This window comes from Pelodiscus sinensis, chromosome 18, assembly GCF_049634645.1.
Source record: "Pelodiscus sinensis isolate JC-2024 chromosome 18, ASM4963464v1, whole genome shotgun sequence".
In the NCBI taxonomy this organism is placed as follows: Eukaryota; Metazoa; Chordata; order Testudines; family Trionychidae; genus Pelodiscus; species Pelodiscus sinensis.
Window position 1 is genome coordinate 20,667,127 of NC_134728.1, and position 20,313 is coordinate 20,687,439.

At 41.7% G+C, this 20,313-nt stretch overlaps 1 protein-coding gene across 1 annotated transcript in view; it reads right to left on the minus strand.

Moving 5' to 3' along the window:
• The window catches only part of ARFGEF2 (ARF guanine nucleotide exchange factor 2), a 63,430-nt gene extending 46,677 nt beyond the window's left edge, over nucleotides 1-16,753 (minus strand). Inside the window, exons 1-2 of the mRNA XM_014578138.3 lie at nucleotides 16,424-16,753; nucleotides 5,385-5,415 (exon numbers count right to left, since the gene is read on the minus strand). Of these exons, the coding sequence (XP_014433624.3) occupies nucleotides 5,385-5,415; nucleotides 16,424-16,562 (170 nt within the window). The 5' untranslated portion in view covers nucleotides 16,563-16,753. The remainder of the gene's footprint in view (nucleotides 1-5,384; nucleotides 5,416-16,423) is intronic.
• Nucleotides 16,754-20,313: the final 3,560 nt, after the last annotated feature.

Below are 20,313 nucleotides of genomic sequence, written 5' to 3' on the forward strand. Positions count from 1 at the left end.
GCAGCGATTTAAATAATCGCCGCTTCGTTTAAATTTACACAGCTGCCGCGCTGAGCCAACAAACAGCTGATCAGCTGTTTGTCGGCTCAGCGCAGCAGCCGTGTAAATTTAAATGAAGCAGCGATTATTTAAATCGCCGCTTCATTTTCCTATGTCTGGAGCCCAATCTACATGCCTCTGACAACAGAGGCATGTAGTCTAGACGTACCCAGAGTCTGATTCTCCTTTCACCAATATTATTTTAAGCTAGGATGTACATGGTTAGCCAATTAACCAGAACCTGTGAGGCTTACCAGTTAACTGGCCACCATGGACAGGAGGCTGTTGCAGTCCCTCAGGGCCCAAAGCTCTTGTCTGTGACAGGGAGGCCAGGCCATTCCACCCCCGGCCAACCGCCTTTAATCAATTAACAGGCCAAACATTGTTTGACCAGCTAACCAATTAAATGGGATGTTACATCCTTGTTTTAAGCCACTGCAGTGTCAGTGGAATTATTCTTCACTTATACTTGTACAAGTCAGAAAAAACAGGCCTGCTAATTCAGTAATTGAGTGAAGAAAAAACAAACAGATAATGTGGACATGACGGAAGCCCTAAATGACTTTGCTTTGTTTTTCACCAAAAAGTTTAGTAGCATTTGGACGTTTAATTTAATGAATGTCAGTGAAAATGAGGCAGGCAAAGAGACTAAAATAGGGAAAGTCTAAGTAATTTAACAAGTTAGAGGTTTTCAAGTCACTAAGGCCTGATAAACTACATCCATGAATAAAGGAGCTGACTGAGGAGCTCTCTCAGACATTAGCAACTATTCCAGAAGACCAGAAAAGGGCAAATAGCATGCCAATATAGAAAGAAGGGGGAATGAGGACTAGAGTTGCCATGTACTTTCACAAAAAAATCCTGAATATGGCAGGGGAAAAATTGGTTGAACAAAACAAAAACAAAAAACAAAAACAAAAAAACCCCACCACACAACCAACCCCCCTCCCCCACACACGGGCAACCCACAACCAACCCCACTGCCCCACACACGGGCGACCCAAAGTTGTTGGTGCGGGGGGGGGGGGGGGGGGAAGAATGAAAAAATGAAAAGGAGACCAAAGTTAAGTGCCACGCTCCCCGCTCCCCCCGCCAGGAGAAGAATGTCCCTGCTGGCCTTCCGGCTGAGAAAAAACAGAAAATACCAGACATTTTACATGCACAGTATTTTCCATTTTTTTGGTTTTTTTTTAAACTGGACAGGGGACATAAATACCTGACTGTCTGGGCGAATACTGGATAGCTGGCAACCCTAATGAGGGCAACCCAGGAAAATACAGACCAGTCAGCTCAACTTAAGAACTTGAAAGATAACCTAGCAAGTAATTAAGCCAAGGAATCAGTTTGCAAACAACTAGAATATTAAGGTGAATTGTCAACAACAAATCCTGTCGAACCAACCTAACAGCTTTCTTCCACAACGTAGCAAGCTGGAGAGCAGAGCAATAAGATCAGTAGATGTGATATATATTTTAGAAAGGCTTCTGATACTGTCTCACATAACCTCAAACAAAAAGTAGGGAAATACAACCTAAACAGAGCTACTATAAGGTGGGTAGAAAACTGGTTGGATAACAATTCCCAGAGTGTAGTTACCAATGGTTCACAATTATGCAGGAAAGGCATGAGTGGGGTTCCACAGAGATCAGTTCTGAATCCAGCTCTGTTCAGTATTTTCATCAACAATTTAAACACCACCATAGAGAGTACACTTATAAAGCATGTGGATGATACCAAGATGGAAGGGGTTGCAAGTGCTATGGAGGATGGGATAATAATTCTACATTATCTGAGTGAACTGGAGAAATGATCGGAGATAAATAAAACGAAATTCAACAAAGCACAGATGCAAAGTATTCCAGTTAGGAAGGAACATATTGACCAAGAGAGGGGTACTGAAGAAACGTGTGGGGAATCATAGTGGATCACTAGCTAAATATGAGTCCGTGTAACACTGTTGCAAAAAGCACAGTGCAAACATAATTCTGGGCTATAGTAGCAGGAGTGTTTAAGCAAGACACAAGAAGCAATTCTTCTGCTCTACTCCGTGATGATTAGGCCTCAACTGGAGTATTAGGTCTAGTTCTGGGCACCACATTTTAGGAAAGATGTGGACAAACTAGAAAAAGTCCAGAGACAGGCAACAAAAAATCATGAAAGGTCTAAAAAACATGACTTCTAAAGGAAGATTTTAAAAATGTAGTTTTAGTGTGGAGAAGAGAAGACTGACGAGGGGCATGATAACAGTTTTTCAAGCACATAAAAGTGTTACAAGGAGGGAGTAAAATTGTTCTCCTTAATCTGAGGACAGGACAAGATGCAATGGTCTTAAATTGCAGCAACAGGAATTTAGGTTGGAATTAGGATTACTTCCTGTAAGGGTTCTTAAGCACTTAAATAAGTTGTCTGATGAGTTATGAAATGTCCACTGGAGATTTTTTAAAAGCAGGTCAGACAAACCTGTCAGGTATGGTTTAGAAATAATACTTAGTCCTGCCATAAGTACAAGGCACTGGGTTAGAAAACTTTGAAGTCCTTCCAATCAGAGAATCACAGGATCTTGGTGATGACAGTAGCTCTGAAGACACCATGTGAAATTATTTGGGAAAATGGAAACTATTTTTAAGTAACAAGCAACATTATGAGAAGTGAAAACACTGATAAATGGATGAAAAGGGTTCAGCCATGTGTTTGCAATTTTTTTGAAGAGATATTTATGAATTCCTGGGATTTCCAAACTTGCAACCAGAAAATATTGAGACTGAGATGGACATTCTTATTCTTGGAAGATAGTGGAGAAGCTGGTGACATTTTTAGAAAATGATTTAGAGAAACCAAGGTTGTAAATCTGTGAAACTACTAATCTTCAACTAGCATATATATCATAATCAAGTGTGTAAATAAATGTTAATGGCCATCCATCCATCCATCCATTTGGGAAATAGTAATGCTTTCCACCTTTCTATTTACAGGCAGTCCCCGGGTTACGTACAAGATAGGGACTGTAGGTTTGTTCTTAAGTTGAATCTGTATGTAAGTCGGAACTGGCGTCCAGATTCAGCCGCTGCTGAAACTGATCAGTTTCAACAGCGGCTGAATCTGGACGCCAGTTCTGACTTACATACAGATTCAACTTAAGAACCCCAGGCATCCCCAAGTCAGCTGCTGCTGAAACTGATCAGCGGCTGATTCCAGGAAGCCCGGGGCAGGGGCTTCCTGTAGTCAGCCACTGGTCAGTTTCAGCAGCGGCTGACTTGGGGACGCCTGGGGCAGAGCAGCTTGGGTGCTGCTGGGTTGGTCCAGTAGCGCTGAGGAGCGGCGGCGCTACTGGACCAACCCAGCAGCACCCAAGCTGCTCTGCCCCAGGCGTTCTGATTCAGCCGCTGCTGAAACTGACCAGCAGCGGCTGAATCAGGACGCCTGGGGCAGAGCAGCTGGGGTGCTGCCCGGTTGGTCCAGCAGCGCCCAGAGCGGCGCTACGGGACCAACTGGCAGCGCCCCAGCTGCTGTACCACAGGTGTCCGGAGCAAAGCCGCTGAGCACGGGGGCAGCGGGACAGCCCAGACGCGCCGTGGCTGTCCTGCTGCCCTCGGGCTCTGTGGCTTTGCTCTGCTTTGCTCCCCGTCCCCCTGGTCTGCAGACCAGGGGGATGGGGAGCAAAGCGGCGGAACACGCGGGCAGCGGACAGCCCAGACGCGTCTGGGCTGTCAGCTGGCGGCTGCTCCGCGGCTTTGCTCTGCTTTGCCCCCCCTCTCCCCCTGGTCTGCAGACCAGGGGGACAGGGCAAAGCAGAGCAAAGCAGAGCCAAGCCGCGGAGCACGTGGGCAGCGGACAGCCCTGTCCGCTGCCCGCGTGTTCCGCCGCTTTGCTTCCTCTCCCTGGTCTGCTGGAGACCAGGGAGAGGAAGGGCCCCGTTCGTAACTGCGGATCCGACATAAGTCGGATCCACGTAACTCGGGGACTGCCTGTACTCCTGTGAGAGTGTTTCTATTAAATGTAGCATCTCTTAGCATTTAATCAGTAAATAGGTCTTGACAATTACTCTCTCTAGTTTTCCACTACAGGGCATGTCTTCACTATGTGCCAGAAATCCAGCAGGGAACTGATTTATCATGTCTGGTACAAACGTGGTAAATCAACCACCAGTTGCTCTCTGATCACCTCTGGTAGTCTACTTCACCAAGAAGTGACAGGAGTGTTGACAGTGGACACACAGCAGCGAAGACACTACAGTAAGTAGATCTAAGTATGTGGACTTCAACTACATTATTCATGTAGCTGAAGTTTCAGCATTTAGATCCAACTCATGTGGTAATGTAGACAGGCCCTCAGTTTGTGATATGCAGATTCAAAAGGTAAAACTGCTCTTAATTCAAAGAAAAAAAACCTATAGCCCTTCGATTATATTTTGATGTTCATACTAAAACTTCATTACTAAAGGAAATACAATAAAATGTGGTATGACTAGGGAAAGATGAATCTCAGAGATTCAAATATCCGCTGCTCCTGAATTCTCTCTCCCTTCACTCCCGAAATATAAGAATCTTTTGGCAAGTTCTTTTAATTTTGCACTTAGGTCTGAAGATGATGCACACAAAAGATTTTCTTCCACAAAAGCCACCTCAGGTTTTTACTAGCAATTTACGTATTGCTTTAATATTTTATTAAATTGCAGTTTATCAAGTTTAGAACAAACTGACAAATAGTTATCCCCATTCAACTCCAAATCACCATCCTAAAACACTGGGAAATGCATAGAATGTAAGGATTTTACCATAACGACACAATCTAGGTATACCATCCCATTGAGCAGAAAGAGGAAGAGAGATGCAAATAAAACAGGTATGTAATAACACTGATTCACAGAGTTGCTAATGTCAGAAAGAAATCCAGTGATTTGGCTGACCTCTAGCTAATTAAATGTTATCACAGACTTGCATTTCTGATCAAAATAAGTAAAAACAAGCATTAGTTGAACACAAAAGTACCATTAAAAGAAGAGACTAGGATTTTCTATTAACAAAAATGGTCAACTATTAAGAGACCATCCTCGTTAACGAAAGGAAGTGAAAAATTAGCATCCTTCAGAAGTGTGGCAATTATTTCTAAAGAAATGTGCTGGCAGTTATGGCTGGATTACCCACAACCACAAGCATTACATAACTAGTACTCTCCACATACGTTTCCTTACCACAGACACACAACCAAAGTTATTCAAGCTCTCCAATAACAAGTTTGTTTGCACTTTACAAGAACTGATGCTCAGATATTTGCACTTTTGCTACTGTGCAATCTTTGACAAATAGCAGCTAGAAAGGTTGCTATAAAATGTATTAAGAACTTACCTTTGCTTTTCTAGATCGGCTTTTATTTCATCTAGGAAAAAAAGAAAAGGCAGAACAATGAAGATACCACAACGCTCAATGGAAATGGTGATTACACTGAATTTACATGTTAGTGGTTCTGAAGTAAACTAATCTCAAACAAGGAGTTATATATTTGTCTGCTATGTATTTTGTTGTATATTAAACCAAGCTTCCAAGCAAATAAAGCCACCTGGGAGTACATTAACAGTTAGCAGAACTTCTATATATTTTTATTTTAAAAGTGTGTTTGCGTCCGTTTGTTCAAGAACTCTTCCTAAATGGTAAGAGCCAAGGCCACCAAATTTAGTATGCAGCTTCCTCTTATCCCAACTTAAAGCAAGGTCAGGGTTTGATTGTGCCAGAAAACAGAAATTCCCCAGAATGGGACTGCTGTCAATAACATGGAAAGTGGGGATGAAGAGAGAAGGGACACGATATTCACAGTGGCCACGGGGGGGCAGTGAACTGAGGGAGAATTCGACTGTAGGGTGACCACTGGGCGCAGCCACACCAATAAGAGAGTAGCCAACTGGGGCTCGGGCTTGCCATCTTGCCTGCCACCGGACTAGGTAAGTAGCACCTTTACCCTAAGCCCTTCCTCCCAGCCCTTGGCTGCAGCACCAGAGTGAGGGACAGAGAGAAGGCCCCACCTGATCAGGGGCAGAGAACACTACAAAATATTCACTACTAGAGGATTCATTCTGCATTGCTTAGGTTCTTAACTCAAATATTTCTTTCCATTTAAAAAATTGCTCTAGAGTGGGGCTAGGGCTTGGTGAGCGAGGGGGGTTCAATATGCAGACTGCCCTCGGGAAAGAGGACAACCCCAGCCTTCTCTCCTGGTAACAGCTTGGAGCCAGATGATAAGCGCCTGTTCATGAATACGACAGCAGACCCAGCTGGGGGACAGGTGCATGTCCCTCAGCTGGGGGACAGACACACAGATAAACACACTTTCTGAAATATATAGTGGTCCCTTTTTCCCACCACTGCTACCTGATACCCCTATGGGGTTACAACTGTCCTGGTCCCCAACTCCAGCCCCTTGGCTCCCCACTCTCCCCCATGGTCATTCTACAGTATAACTCTCTCCTACCAGAGCAGTACCTTACCATTTTATGAGAAACAAACAATCACATTCCAGACACATCCCATTGTTCTGGCACAACCAAATTCTTACCTTGCTTTTAGCTATGATAAATTTGGTGGTCCTAACTCTTACCATTTAGGAGGAGTTCTCAAACAAACAGGCACAAATAGGCAGGCGCATATTTCTAAAATATAGTAAGATGATGATTGCTGATCAGATCTTAAATATTAAAAAGAAAGAGTGGGTTATAAGCAGATGGTGGCTTCTTCTAATGCAGTAAAAAGCCAGAAAAACTTAAACAATACTCTGCTGATTCAACTAACTTTACTCACATGAATAGTCCTATTGGTTTCAATGAGACTACTATACTCATATTAGTAAACTAAAAGATATGACAGAGATGGGACAGAGACTGAGCAGTATAACGTAGTCTAACGGATGAAACTATGGCAGTGGCCCAAGATATGGGGGAGAGGAGAGAGAGAGAGAAATTTTATGTCATCAATGACATTTCCAAAATTCACTAATGCCCATTTTGTCACAACAGAACTTTGCATCTATGTTTTTCTTTCAGCTGTTTAAAGTTCATCATTTTCTTTTGTTACAATTACAGGGTTACTCATTCTCTGAACCAGTCATGCTTGTATATAAACCGCTCCCCATCACTCTTGCACAACAAGGCTTATCGCCTACTACTTAGACTAGCCATTTCTTGGCTCATATGCAGAAGATAATGCAATGTTGGCTATGTGGGGAATTTAACCAGCATAGCTATTCCTGAATAACTCCCCTGTGTAACTCTTATTTTCAGAAGAAGACTGCCTCTTTCCACTTGTGTCTACAAAGGCATTCTTATTGTCAAATAGACATCTACATAGGCAGTTATTTCACAATAGCTATAGTACTTTAAATTCACACCATATCTTACTCTAGAAACAACTTCCCCATGTAAACAAGCCTTCGGGTTCCAATACAGTTCAAGTCAGTTGTTTCTCGGTTTCCTACCCCCACTACAATGGTTTATCTTGCACATAATCAATTTTGTGTAAATGGATCAGAGCTTCTTCCTTCCAATGCTGAAGCAGATACCAAACTGATATTTGATTGCTGAGGAAAAATGCTGTTCCCAACTGAATAGTATTGGCCTTAGAGGAAGTACCTATGTCAGATAGTAAGGAAAACTGCCTTACTTCTCAGTCTTCAATGCTTACATTACACTGGTTATGAATCAGCTGTTTTCCTATCACAAGTCTGATGTAAGTTTAATAGCCTTGTAATTTTAGTATTAAAATCCTGCATAACAATAGTAATTGAATATACAAGTCTATATATTTGAGGAATTTCTGAACTGATGATTTGAGATCTATTATCACCAGTCATTGCAAAGCATTCTGTTTCAAGGATAATGCAGAAGAGTAAGCAAAAGCTTTAAACTCAAGCTGAATTTACTTTAAGATACTCCCTTTAGCTCAATAACAAGTTCAGTACCTGATCAGGAAGTGGCCATTCTAGGATCAAAAGAAAGATTAACTAAATTCCAGTTGCAGCTACATGACTCACTGTAGAAACTTGAACCATTCATTAACTGCTCTACCACAGTTACACCATCTTGTAAAATAGTAATAGTACACCACAAACATATCATGTGGCTTCATTAGTTATCTGTAAAGCACTATTGGGCAAAAAGTTAAATTTTGGACACCCTGCAGCCTAATAATACCCACTTATGTAAAATTCAGTGGAATACAGGCTATACTAACTTCAAAACACAAGCATGAAAGTTTAAAGACTATTCTGGGACTCTCATACCACACTCAAGGGATTTACCTAATGTCAAGGTGAGAGCATAGGGTGCAGTATTAATTTCCTCTGTTGGCAAACTCACAAGGTGCTACTGGCAATAGCCCAAGACAAATCTACTTCTCTCAGTTTCTCAGAGAGAAACTGTGCCACAGTACATTGGGAGAGTAGAGCAGAAGAGAGGTAGTCCAGAATGAAAGCCTCTAAAAAGAAGAGCAGTTATACTGGGTCAGACCAAAGGTCCATCTACCAAAGTCTCCTGTCTTCCAACAGCGGCCAATGAGCTGAACAGATAACCAACCATCAATTCATTCATTCCTTTCACTCAATCTCATCTTCTGGTAAACAAAGGCCAAGAACACCATCCCTATCCATTCTGGCTAATAGTCATAGATGGAGCTATCCTCCAATTTATCTAAATCTAAATCTTGGCTTTCACATCCTCTGGCAAAGAGTTGACTGCATGTGTGAAGAAATACTTCCTGTTTGTTTTAAATCTATTGTGTACTAATATCATTTGGTGACCCCCAGTTCTTGTATTATGAGGAGTAACTAGCACTTATCTATTTCTTTACACCCATCATGATTTTATAGACCTTTCTCCATTCTGAAAAAGGACAATTTATTCCTACCCTTTTTTCCCTATCTTTTAACCTGTTAGCAATCCATGAAAGGGCCTTGCCTTACCCAATGACAGCTTATTTTCTTTCATGTCAGATCTTGTCAAAACAAAAGACAGGACTATGCAGCACTTTAAAGACTAACAAGATGGTTTATTAGGTGATGAGCTTTTGTGGGCCAGACCCACTTCCTCAGATCAATTTGTGGAAGAAAATTGGCACAACCATATATATACCATATGGGGGGGGGGGGCTGAGGAGGGAAGGTTAGTGTCTGTGAGGTAATGATATAACCTTTCCCCTTCGCCCCCCTCCGCCCCGTTCTAAAATCTGATTTGTCAATTTTATATGTGTTCACTTTTTTTTTTTATTATATCACTTTGGTATATATGGTTGTGCCAATTTTCTTTCACAAATTGATCTGAGGAAGTAGGTCTGGCCCACGAAAGCTCATCCCTAATAAACCATCTTGTTAGTCTTTAAAGTGCTGCATAGTCCTGTCCTTTGTTTCAGCTATACCAGACTAACACAGCTGCATCTCTATCACAGATCTTGTCAAAGGCTTTCTAAAAATCTAAGTACACTATATCTACTGGATCCTTTAGTCCACATGCTTGTTAATTCCCCTCAAAGAATTATTTTCAACCTTTAAATGAGTTTAAACAGCAAAATTATAACCAAACTTCCTGAGCATTGTGTAATCAGGGATAAAAGAATGCAGAGAGCAGCTCTTTTGACATAACTGAATAGTTTACAAAAAAAACCAAAACGGATTTTTAACTACTAGCCCTGCAAATGCAGGCTAGAACCCAAGAACTAAACAGTATGTTTTATGGGACATGCATCATCACTAGCAATAGTGAAATTCCAGTTCCAGAATCAATCAGTTCTGCTACATACAAACCAGCTAGAATAGTTTTTCCCTCTCCTCTTAAGCTCTTCTGAATCTGCACTATCATCAGAAATAAAATTATTTTTGGTCACAAAAGCAAGATTATATGAACGCAAATTCATAAAGCAGCAGTTCTCAACCAGGAGTCTAGGGCGGAGGGGGAGGGGAGAGGGAGGAGGAAAGAGATGAGCCGGTTTCAAAGGATCAGCAAAGCAAGGCAGGCATTAGACTCACTGAGCCCAGGGCAGCAAGCAGAATCCCCACCGCACAGTGCTGAAACCTGGGACTCCAAGCCCCAGCACCCGGGGCTGAGCAAAGGCCATGGCAACTTTGATTCACAAATTTCCCTGTGGCACGGGGCTTGCTACCCCATAATGCAATCACCCTGCTTGCTACCCCATAATGCCAACCCTGGCTCTTATAGGCACAGGCAGGCTGTGGAATTTTTATAGCATTTGGGGGAGGAACTCAGAAAGAAAAAGGTTGAGAATCCTGACATAGGCTGAAGATCTGTTGAAGAGGAGGTTATTCTTTTTTAACATAATCCCATTCTTCATGCTTTAAAAATATTTTAAAGGTCTGAAGTGTCAGACACAAGTGATCTGCAATCTACTTTCATAAAATACAAGTCAGAAGATAAAAGCTGAACAAGGTGGTTTCCTTTTTTACTTTGGCAAATAACATCAAGTCACAAAAGCTAACTCCAACAGCAACAAGGAGTAGTCAAGTTCCATAAAAGACAAGGCTGTTGCTTTTGCTGTCTCGATGCCACAATGATGGGAATACTGACTGAGTACAGTAACCAAACAAAGCTACCTTAAGAGGACTCCACAAGTTGTGCTGGAAGCTGAAATAAATGGCAAATTTTAAATAAAATTGTTATTGCATAACTAATGAAGACAACATGTTGATGATCCATCTGTTTGCCCTTTCTTTGTGGTGGCCTGAACCTATATTACTACTGTGGAATGTTGATCACATACACCGTGCTTTGAAGATAGGAATAATTTACTTAACATACTGGCATTTTGCTGGGCATATTTTATTTATTCAAAATGCTCAGGTCCATAAGTCAGAGTAGGCAGAGAAAGTGAAATTTAAGATCTGCCTACAATTCTGAAACAAATGAATCTAAGTAATCCAGTGGTGAAAGTAACTTAACATTTATTTCGAGTACTGTCTACTGTAACCTGGTCCCTACCAGCTCTTTAAATAGCTCCCTGCTGGCTTTTGCCACAGCTCAGCCAGCTCTTGCCAGAGTACCCACTTACTTTCATCTCTGATGTAATCAGCAGACACACACTTAATGAAAACACTTCAGCTACCTTAGGCTTCAAAGTTTACACCATTTTAAATGAACAGTGCATTTTCACATTCCTCTGAGCTATTTTTATTTGCAGACTCAGTCTGCCCTTGAGTGATTTTCTTTGCAACTTATAGGAAATCAAACTTTATTTCAAAACTATTAAAGCTTCAATTCTGCATAGTTTGATCAAGCCATGCTAGAGTGTACGATATGCCAACTGACTGACACCTGCCTGATTTTTTTTAATATAAATGTGGAGCATGTTACTAACATGTAATTAAGATTGTGTATGAGTATGTGTACACTATGGACCTTTTAGTAACAAGATTATGTTGACACAGCTCCATCATTGAAAATCAGAGTATGTTAATGCTGTTTGTGGGCACTTTTGTCAACAAAATACTTCCACTACAACAAGGTGGTTTCACTTTGTTGGCAGCAGAGCACGCCTGCCAACAAAGCAGCATTCACACTTTCATTTCACTTGCTGCAGCAAAACTTGGTCATTGGGCAGGGTAGGGAGAGTTTTAAACTCCAATGAACGACAAAAGTTTTGTTGACCAAGTGCAAGTTTAGACAGTCTTAGATAGTCCTGTGGTAATTAAGTTCAACATTACATTCAATATTCAGAATTGTTACTGGAAATGTTTTCCTCAACCTTTCTAGACAGTTGCTAATGGTGATGTAAGATCCTCCACTTAGAGGAACACCCAGCCTATTCTCAGCAGGTGCTGCTCAAGATGACTAGAGCTTGTCTTAGCTAGGAAAAGTCTGAGAAGGGAAGAAAGTGTGCTTTTTGGTTTTTTTTAAATAACCCATGTTGTCCGTGTTAGGGTTATAACAGCTGTTACACACACAGGATGTTTAGTGAAGACAAAGGCTAAACTGGATGGGTTTTATTTTAACCACATGGTAGTTATTGCATTAGCTAGCCAGACTAAATTCTGTCACACACCACGCAGATGACTGGTCAAGGTCAATGCAGCTTAAGGATAAACAGGCTAAGCTACAATCAAAGTTAGGTAGGACTTAAGTCAATTTAGATAACACAATTTAAAAAGTGAAGTGCAAATACATGAGATTTCCTATGAATTCACCCCCTACAAAGCTGGCTGCATAGTTTTGTCATTTAAAAATTGTCATAGCACTTTAATGCAACCAGATGTATGGCTAGTGTTGTATCCTTCTTGCCTAATTACTGTCCTATATTTCATCTTGTTCATATTGCACTGTAAGCACTAAGCAAATGTATGTGTTTTAATACATTAGTAAAGTGCCACATATGCATATAGTACTCTATAAATGTTTATTATTCAGCTGTTTATCCAGAAATTCTGGATAAATGTAGATTTTACACCAGTTTTCTTGAGTTCACTGTTCTCCAGAGAATGGAGTCTGTTTAAATGGGAGAAATGGAGTCTTTAATTTCTCATGGGGTTTACAAACTACTATTACATGCACTGCTGAAGCAAAACTCTTGAATGAAGGAATCATTCAGACTCAATTTATTCTGTGCCTAATGCCATACAACTTATCTAAAAATCAACTACAGGAACAAGTGGTTACAGATAACAGCAGGCAGGACAATTCTGACCCCAAAGATGGGCCTAACATAGTTAGAAGCTTGACTTGAAAGTCCTTTTCTTTCCTTCCTGTCTGAACACCTGTTTATTATACAACTTAAACCTCTGCACAGTATGTTTCTCATTTCTATGATGAACTTTATATTAGACATTAAGAAGTTCTTCTGATAAAACTGCCAGTTCTTGATCTATTTGTAAGCAGGAAGAGCCGGAAACTGGTACTGTTGTTTTTTATGACAAAAGACTTGAAGTTGCAGAGCAATGATATCTCCACCTCTTTTGGACAAGTACCACTACAACATTCAGGGGCAAGTCACGTGTCAAGGGACTCTTTCTCTTCAATTGACAAATGCTACATACACCTTTGATTTCATATTTTACAGATGAATCTCGTTTCCACTGTCAAAAACTTAACAGAAGTAAGTTCAGCTTTTCAGAGTTTCTTTAAATATTTTTCTAGTACAACTCTGGAACTTCAGTTAATTGTATCTTCCTAAGTTGAAAGAATACAACTATCAGAGTAATTCAGTTATGGGACCTGCAGAATATCAACTATTTTATTTTCTAAAACAATGTAAGCACATATGAATTATCTCAAAATGCCACACATTAATGTAAAGAACTGCAATACAATTTAAAAGATTTGAATGTGCCCCTCTAAGACAAGAGTTATGGTAGAGGGATTTTGAAGGTCGAAGTTACCTTTGAAGTTAGAAAGAAAAATTAAGCTCCCAAAGTTGGTACTATAAGATTCAAGTTTATTACACAGGACATTGAAAGTTTTATTGATCTGTTAAATATCAAGATAATAAGTATTCAATAAAACGGAACAATCATTTAGAACGGAATAGCCAACCTCACTCTTCTAGTTATTTATGGAATGAGAATCCATCAGTTGCACCGTGTTCTCCACTGGTAGAGGTAGTAGAGGTTACTGATTTATGTGTGTGTTATGATCTGACTTGCTATTTTATACTCTGGCATGCTATTAACTCAAGTCTAATTAAACAAATGAAGATCTGTTAATAAATGAGTAGTAGTCTAACAAGAAGAATTTCAAATAAGAAATTTTGAAAAGAGACAGTTGACAACTGCAGGATGCTAGTTAACAACACAAAGTTTACTTTATGTCACTGTGATTTTCTTTCAGTAGGTGGACTCTGCTGGCAAATCATTAATTTTAAAAAGCACTACATGTGTTGGTCAATATCAAAGAGACAACATGATTAGAGGGGTATTTAAGATTTGAGTGACCTAAGAAAACAGGTGACATTAATGAAAAAAAATAATTCTCCAGCCTTATTCTCCCTTAGCAGTCTTACTTCAATTCTCCAAACTACAACAGTTGTATTACACTGGGGAGTGTGGGAATATTTCATATGATATATAAAATAATTTAACAAATATATCATGTAAGATTCATTAATTACAGATAATACAAATAACTCCAAAAGAGTTTGGCTTATATGAAGTAACATTGAGGAAGTGAAATATTAATACCTGGATGCATAAATAGAAGAAAATGTAATCAAGATGGCTGCTTAATGAGTTATTTGGCAATGCTCTCCAAACTTAATTGCAGCAATCAAGGTTCTAGAGGAGTAGGGATCGCTGGGCAAGATATTATTGTCTGCCCATGCCCAACTTTGTCTCTGACTCAGATTTAGAAACACAACCAAAAACATGAAAAGTCAGCTTTATGCTAGCCACCACCTCCAGTTTTCCCCAAAGACAGTCTATGTGCAACACCACAAGAAATTATTTCAAAATTCATTTATATCACTCTTTTTATGGTTTGAATAGCCCACAGAAATTTTATTAATAGCTCTATTGTCTTTGACTATATCAAAAGCAGCAGTATGGAGGGGGCACGCAGCTACCCAGGAGCCAATGTGTGGGGGAGCTGGCTTAAAAGCAGCTCCTGCTTGGTCCTTCCCCCCCCCCCCACGCTACTGCCTGACACAGAGGCAGCAGGAAGGCCATGCATGGAACCATTAAGGTTAACCAACGAGTCCAGACTCATCAGTTAACTGTTTAATTGCGTATACGAACACATTCCTAATTTGTACAGCACCCAGCACAATAAAGCCCAAATCCTCACAGGGGTTTCTGGGTCTGGCATTTCTAAGGCAATATGCATAATACTATCCTCACAAAACAGAAACTGTAAACTTAAAAAAAAGTCCTGATTCCTCATCCCATCTCCCAAGCTAACGTCATGTCATATCAATTAACACCACAATATTTCTGTAAGGCAGAGCTGGGGTGGAGTACTTCTTTTTACACAGGCTACCTAACAGCATTTTATGTCTAGTTTGCTTAATTATTTTCTCTGAATAAGTCCTCTTTCCCACTTTATGTATTTCATATGGTGCTAAGGAAAATGCACTTAAAACCAAGCCAGAACAAAGAGCAACACTTTGTTTTACAGTTTTTGTGGCTTTACAAGTACTCCAAGGTAAGTATAGGACCTGAAATTTGATTTTAAAAAATTCAAGCTGATGTTATCCCAGTGGGGAACCTTTTTTAGTGTCAGGGACCGCTGACCTACAGAAAAAAAAAATCAGTCGGAGCCCACACAGACGTGAGAAGCCCCTCAAACCCCCCCCTCCCCCCCAAAACCTACAGGCTAGTAAACTGTGCTCCAGCTCTACTGACAGAGGACGGGGTGAGGCTGGAGCACCGACACATGATTTTTGTGTTGTTTGCATTATTTAAAGCAGGGGTGAGGAACCTAAACAGGGGTGGGAAAGCTACTGAAACCTTTGAACATAAGAACTGGACTGGTTCATCTAATACCACTCCTTCTGCTCAAACACTAGTTTTCATTATCCTATGCACTGTAACTTTCCCAAAAATCCATTACTTTAGCTGATATATTAAAAGAAGCAGTTATAGTTGCAAGTTACTTTTGCACTGTCAATGAAAATTTCAGAGTGCCATGTTAGTGTGTTTCAGTAAAAACCAGTATTTAAGACACAATGTACATACTTGAAAAGCTAGTTGTTTTTAGCTAAAATTTTCTTTGAAGAAAAAAAGATGCTAAAGAATCATCAGCTTGAGCTGCTCTTAAAGTTGATAGTTCTTTAACAGTCCCTCCTGGTTTCCAGTTGTATTGCCCCTTAGCTAGTTTAAAAATAATCCACAGCCTTTACATTAACAACAGAATTGACCATGTTCTTTTTTTCCTGAGTTTAAAATAAGGCCTCTTTTTCCTCCTCGCTCAAAAAAATGTGTGTGTCCAGGAAATAACAGAGTGCCTGTGAGCCAGGAAGATCTAGTGTCAGGCAGGCTGTTTGCTCACAGACCAAAGAGGCTCCAACGTGGCAGATTAACCTGCAGAACAGTAAAACTAATGACAGTCGCAGTCGCTGATAATGCTGCTGCCCATTGGCAGAGACGGGCTGCACGCTGATTGCATGACTCCCTGCAGCCGGGCGAGCTGGGGGAAGTGGTGAACTCCCAGTCCCGGCAGGGTTCGCCCAGCCACACCTGCCTGGCTCTCCCTGCAGGGAAACACAAAGGGAATGGGCACCTTTTGGGTGGCCCTGATCCGGACTCACTTGGCGCCAGCTGTCTGGGTCCCCGCAACACGGGAGGGGACTGGCCCCCCCAGAGAATACAGGGGGCCTGAGCCGATCTGGACTCATCCCCCGCTACCTATCGAGCTCCTCGCAGCTAGTCCCTGCGGCGCGGAGGCTACCCACGAAAGGGAGGGGGGACTCACCCAGCGCCACCTGACAGGCTCTCCGCAGCTGGCCGTACGGGGGCCGCTTCGCCTCCTTCTCCGCTAGGATCTTCTCCAGGGCCCGGGAGACGAACATGCTCTTGGTGCGGGTGTCCTGTTCCCGGGCCGGGGGCTGCATGGCCGAAGGCCCCGGCGGGGGGAAGGGAGAACGGGGCTCAGAGGCTCCGCCCGCGTCGGGGCCCCATGATATGGAAGAGGCGCGACTCCCTCAGCAGCGGCAATAGAGACAGGGACACGGCGCCGCCATATTGGGGCCGTCACGTGACTCCTCCAACTCTTCCCTCCTCCCCCTCCCCCCGCGCCTTCCGGCGTGACCTCTGACCCACAAAGCTGCCAATAGTGACAGCAGCGGGGGGCGGGGTTGGGAGAGTGGGTGTGGCCTGGCAGAGGGGCGTGGCCACGGTGTGTGGAGGCGGGGGCTGGGTTGATGATGAGATCACAACTAGGGGCCTACAGAGGAGGGAGGAAGAAGGCCCCCTGCCCCCTCAGTGCTTCAGCCCCTATTACAGCTGCACTTGCCAGGCCGCAGTCGCTGGCCACTAGCTAGCAAGGATGCTAGCCGCATACGGCTGCCTGGGCTTAAGCGTGGGCTAGAATGGCGTGCACGTGCAAGGTGCTCAGAGGGCTTGTGCTTGCGTTGCTAGCTGTCGTGTACACTACTATAGTGTGTGCTAGTTTATTTATACACATGTAGCTCCCAACCTCTGTGATTTTCACCTCACTCATGCGACAAAGTGGTTTTTATTCACGAAAGCTTATGCCCAAATAAATCTGCTAATCTCTAAGGTGCCACAGAACTTGCTTTTTTCACACTACTATACTTATCCTTGCCCTCTCGTATGGGAATGCCTAACCTGTGTTACGGTGGCACCCGTTCTTGTGGTGTAGACATACACTTAGGCTATGTCTACACTGGCGTGATCTTGTGCCAGAAATATGCAAATGAGGCTGAGTGGAATATCGCCATGCCTCATTTGCATATCTAATGAGCTGCCATTTTGTGGAAGAGGCTCTTGCACAAGAAGTAGCGTCTACACTGCCCCTTCTTGCGCAAGAAAAACCCTCTTGCGCAATGCCGTTACACTAATTATTTTCAGGAATAATGGCATTGTGCAAGAGGGTTTTTCTTGCGCAAGAAGGGGCAGTGTAGACGCTCCTTCTTGTGCAAGAGCCTCTTCTGCAAAAATGGTGGCTCATTAGATATGCAAATGAGGCTCACTGATATTCCATGCTTAGCCTCATTTGCATATTTTTGGTGCAAGATCGCGCCAGTGTAGACATAGCCATAGTCAGGAGGCACCAGTGTGGCATTGTCTCTATGAAGAGGTTCATGTCACTGTGACAGGAAGTGATTCTGCAGGCCATGCCTCAACATCAAGTTTGCTTGGTGACATATGACAAGCCAACATCACTATTTCTTGGGATAGTGGTGAGCAACCTGCAGCTCACAGGCCACATGTAGCTGATTGGGGTTCTATATGTGTCCTACAAGACATTTTGTTTACTGTTGCCCACGTGTAGGGCTGCCATATTCTGCTGGTTTCCATCCGCATTGTTTTTTTCCTACTGCTGGTAGTAGAGACACACACATAAAGCGAGGTGTGTGCTGATGGCATACAACATTGACTGTAAGATGTTGTAAAGTGCATCCTCTCTGCATCCCATCAAAGCAAAGCTATGGCTCAGTTGGCAGACTCTGCAAATTCTAGGTATGAAAGCATAATGCTCACAGGCAGAATCAAACCTGGGATCGCTACAGCTAAGTTCATAAGCCTTTACCACATGAGCTCAAAGCCTGCTAGTACTCAACTAAGGCTGTAGAGCAATCTCATTATTTTCTCTATAAGTGGTCTCAGTGCCACTAGATGGGATACTACAGCGTTTCTCAATCAGTTCTATGAGTACCTGTAGGGGTACTCCAGATAAGGCTGGGGGGTACGTCAATACAACTGAAATTTGGAGCATTTGAAACATTCAAATCTGAATGTTGAGTTGCATTATGCCAGTGTTTCTCAAAGATTGGTACAAATATTCTTAGGGGTACTTGAGAGAAGTCTGGGGGAAACATCAACAACTGAAACTTGGAGAAAACAGAATTTTTGTTTTAAGTTTTACAGCGCTTTATTATTTTTGTACTTTTTACACCCAAAAATTTCATCGCCAGCCTGGCTACAATTAAGTTGTTTAAACAAATGTGTTGCAATGGTAGAAAAAAAATAGCGTGTCTGAAAACTGTACATACTGGGGGTACTTATAATTTTTTTAAAAGGGGTACTTTATAAAAAAAAGATTGAGAAACACTGGGACCACTACACCACCACGAGTAGATGTGTGGGTTACACAAGCACAGTCAGCAAAACTACCCTAGGCTGGGAAACCATCTTGGTTATGACAATCTTGTGGTGCACAGAGATGAAGGAGATCCATAAGAATATAAGAATGGTCATACTTCGTCAAAGCAAAGGTTCAGGTAACCCAGCATCCTGTTTTCTAGCAGTGACTAATGCCTAGTGCCCCAGAGAAAATGAACAGAAGTGCTCTCTCCTGTCATCTATTCCCAGCTTCTGACAACAGAGGGTAGTGCACCATTCATGCACATCCTGGCTAATAGCAATTGATGGACCTATCCTCCATGAATTTATCTAATCCTGTTCTAGTCTTGCATTTTACAACATCTTCTGGCAAGAAGTTCCACAGGTTGACTATGTGTTGTGTGAAGAAGAAACTTCCTTTTGGTTTGTTTTAAACCTACTATCTGTAGTTACCTAGGATACTAGGTTGCCCATTGCTAGTGCCCTCACAGAATACTCCTCCTTCTGACAGGGCTGAATCTCACAAATCAGATCAGAAGGTATGTGGGTAGCAGAGTATCATTGATTAGCTCTGTGAGCTGATGAACATTTGAGAACATTGTATTGAAGTGTCATCACATCAAATATGAAGCACATTCATTGCTATATTATATTGCAATGTGATTAGTTTGGTTGGAAATAGGTATTTTATATTAAAAATAAAAAAGTTCATTTGTCAGCAATTTGTTTTTATCTGTCTGAATCAAAATGAAAAAAAAATTGATTAAAAATATGAGTTTCTCTTCAACTGAAAAAATTCATTTCAGTTTTGAGTTTAGAATCCTAGAAAAGTAGGGCTGAAAGAAAATTCAAGAGATCATTGAGTTCCAGTCTGAATCTTTTTTTTCTGAATCCCTGCCCCTTCTCCCCCCGCCCTCCACAGGTTACCAAAACTCCATTGAGTAAAACAAAAGTTGCACATATATTGAATTAATCTCATAATCAAGAACCCCATCCAACATTCCAAAAAAAGCATTATCCCAGTCCCACCATTCACTGCTCCTTATCAGATATTTCCCCCCAAAACATTCCTGAATTACATTATCTTCTTGGCTGTCCAGCTGTTGCTTGTCCTCTGGGATAATAATATTTAAGTAAAAGGGAAGAGGATTTTGAAGCTGCATTCATTAATAATGCTCAAAACGCTTTGAGATCTTTGGAGGAAAGATATTAAAATAATGTGAAGTTTTGTTTTTATTTTAATCAAAGGTCTGTACACAGAAAACCGGTGCAACTCCCCTCTATTGAGAGATGTTATACAATTCTACCAAGAAGGCCAGCTGAAGCCACAGATAACAAACAAATGTTCGGTCACAGGTTAAGGTAATGAAGAAGAGAAGTGATTTCTCACACAAAGAAAATTAAATTCTCATTTTAAAAGACCTTAGTCCCTGGACTGAAAGCAGGAGAAAGGAAATGGATTAAAGAAAACTGTTTTTTATTAGCAAGCAAGGGCTGACATTACAGTTTTGGAGCAACCAAGTTGTAGATCATATGCACAGAAAACCCCACCTGCTC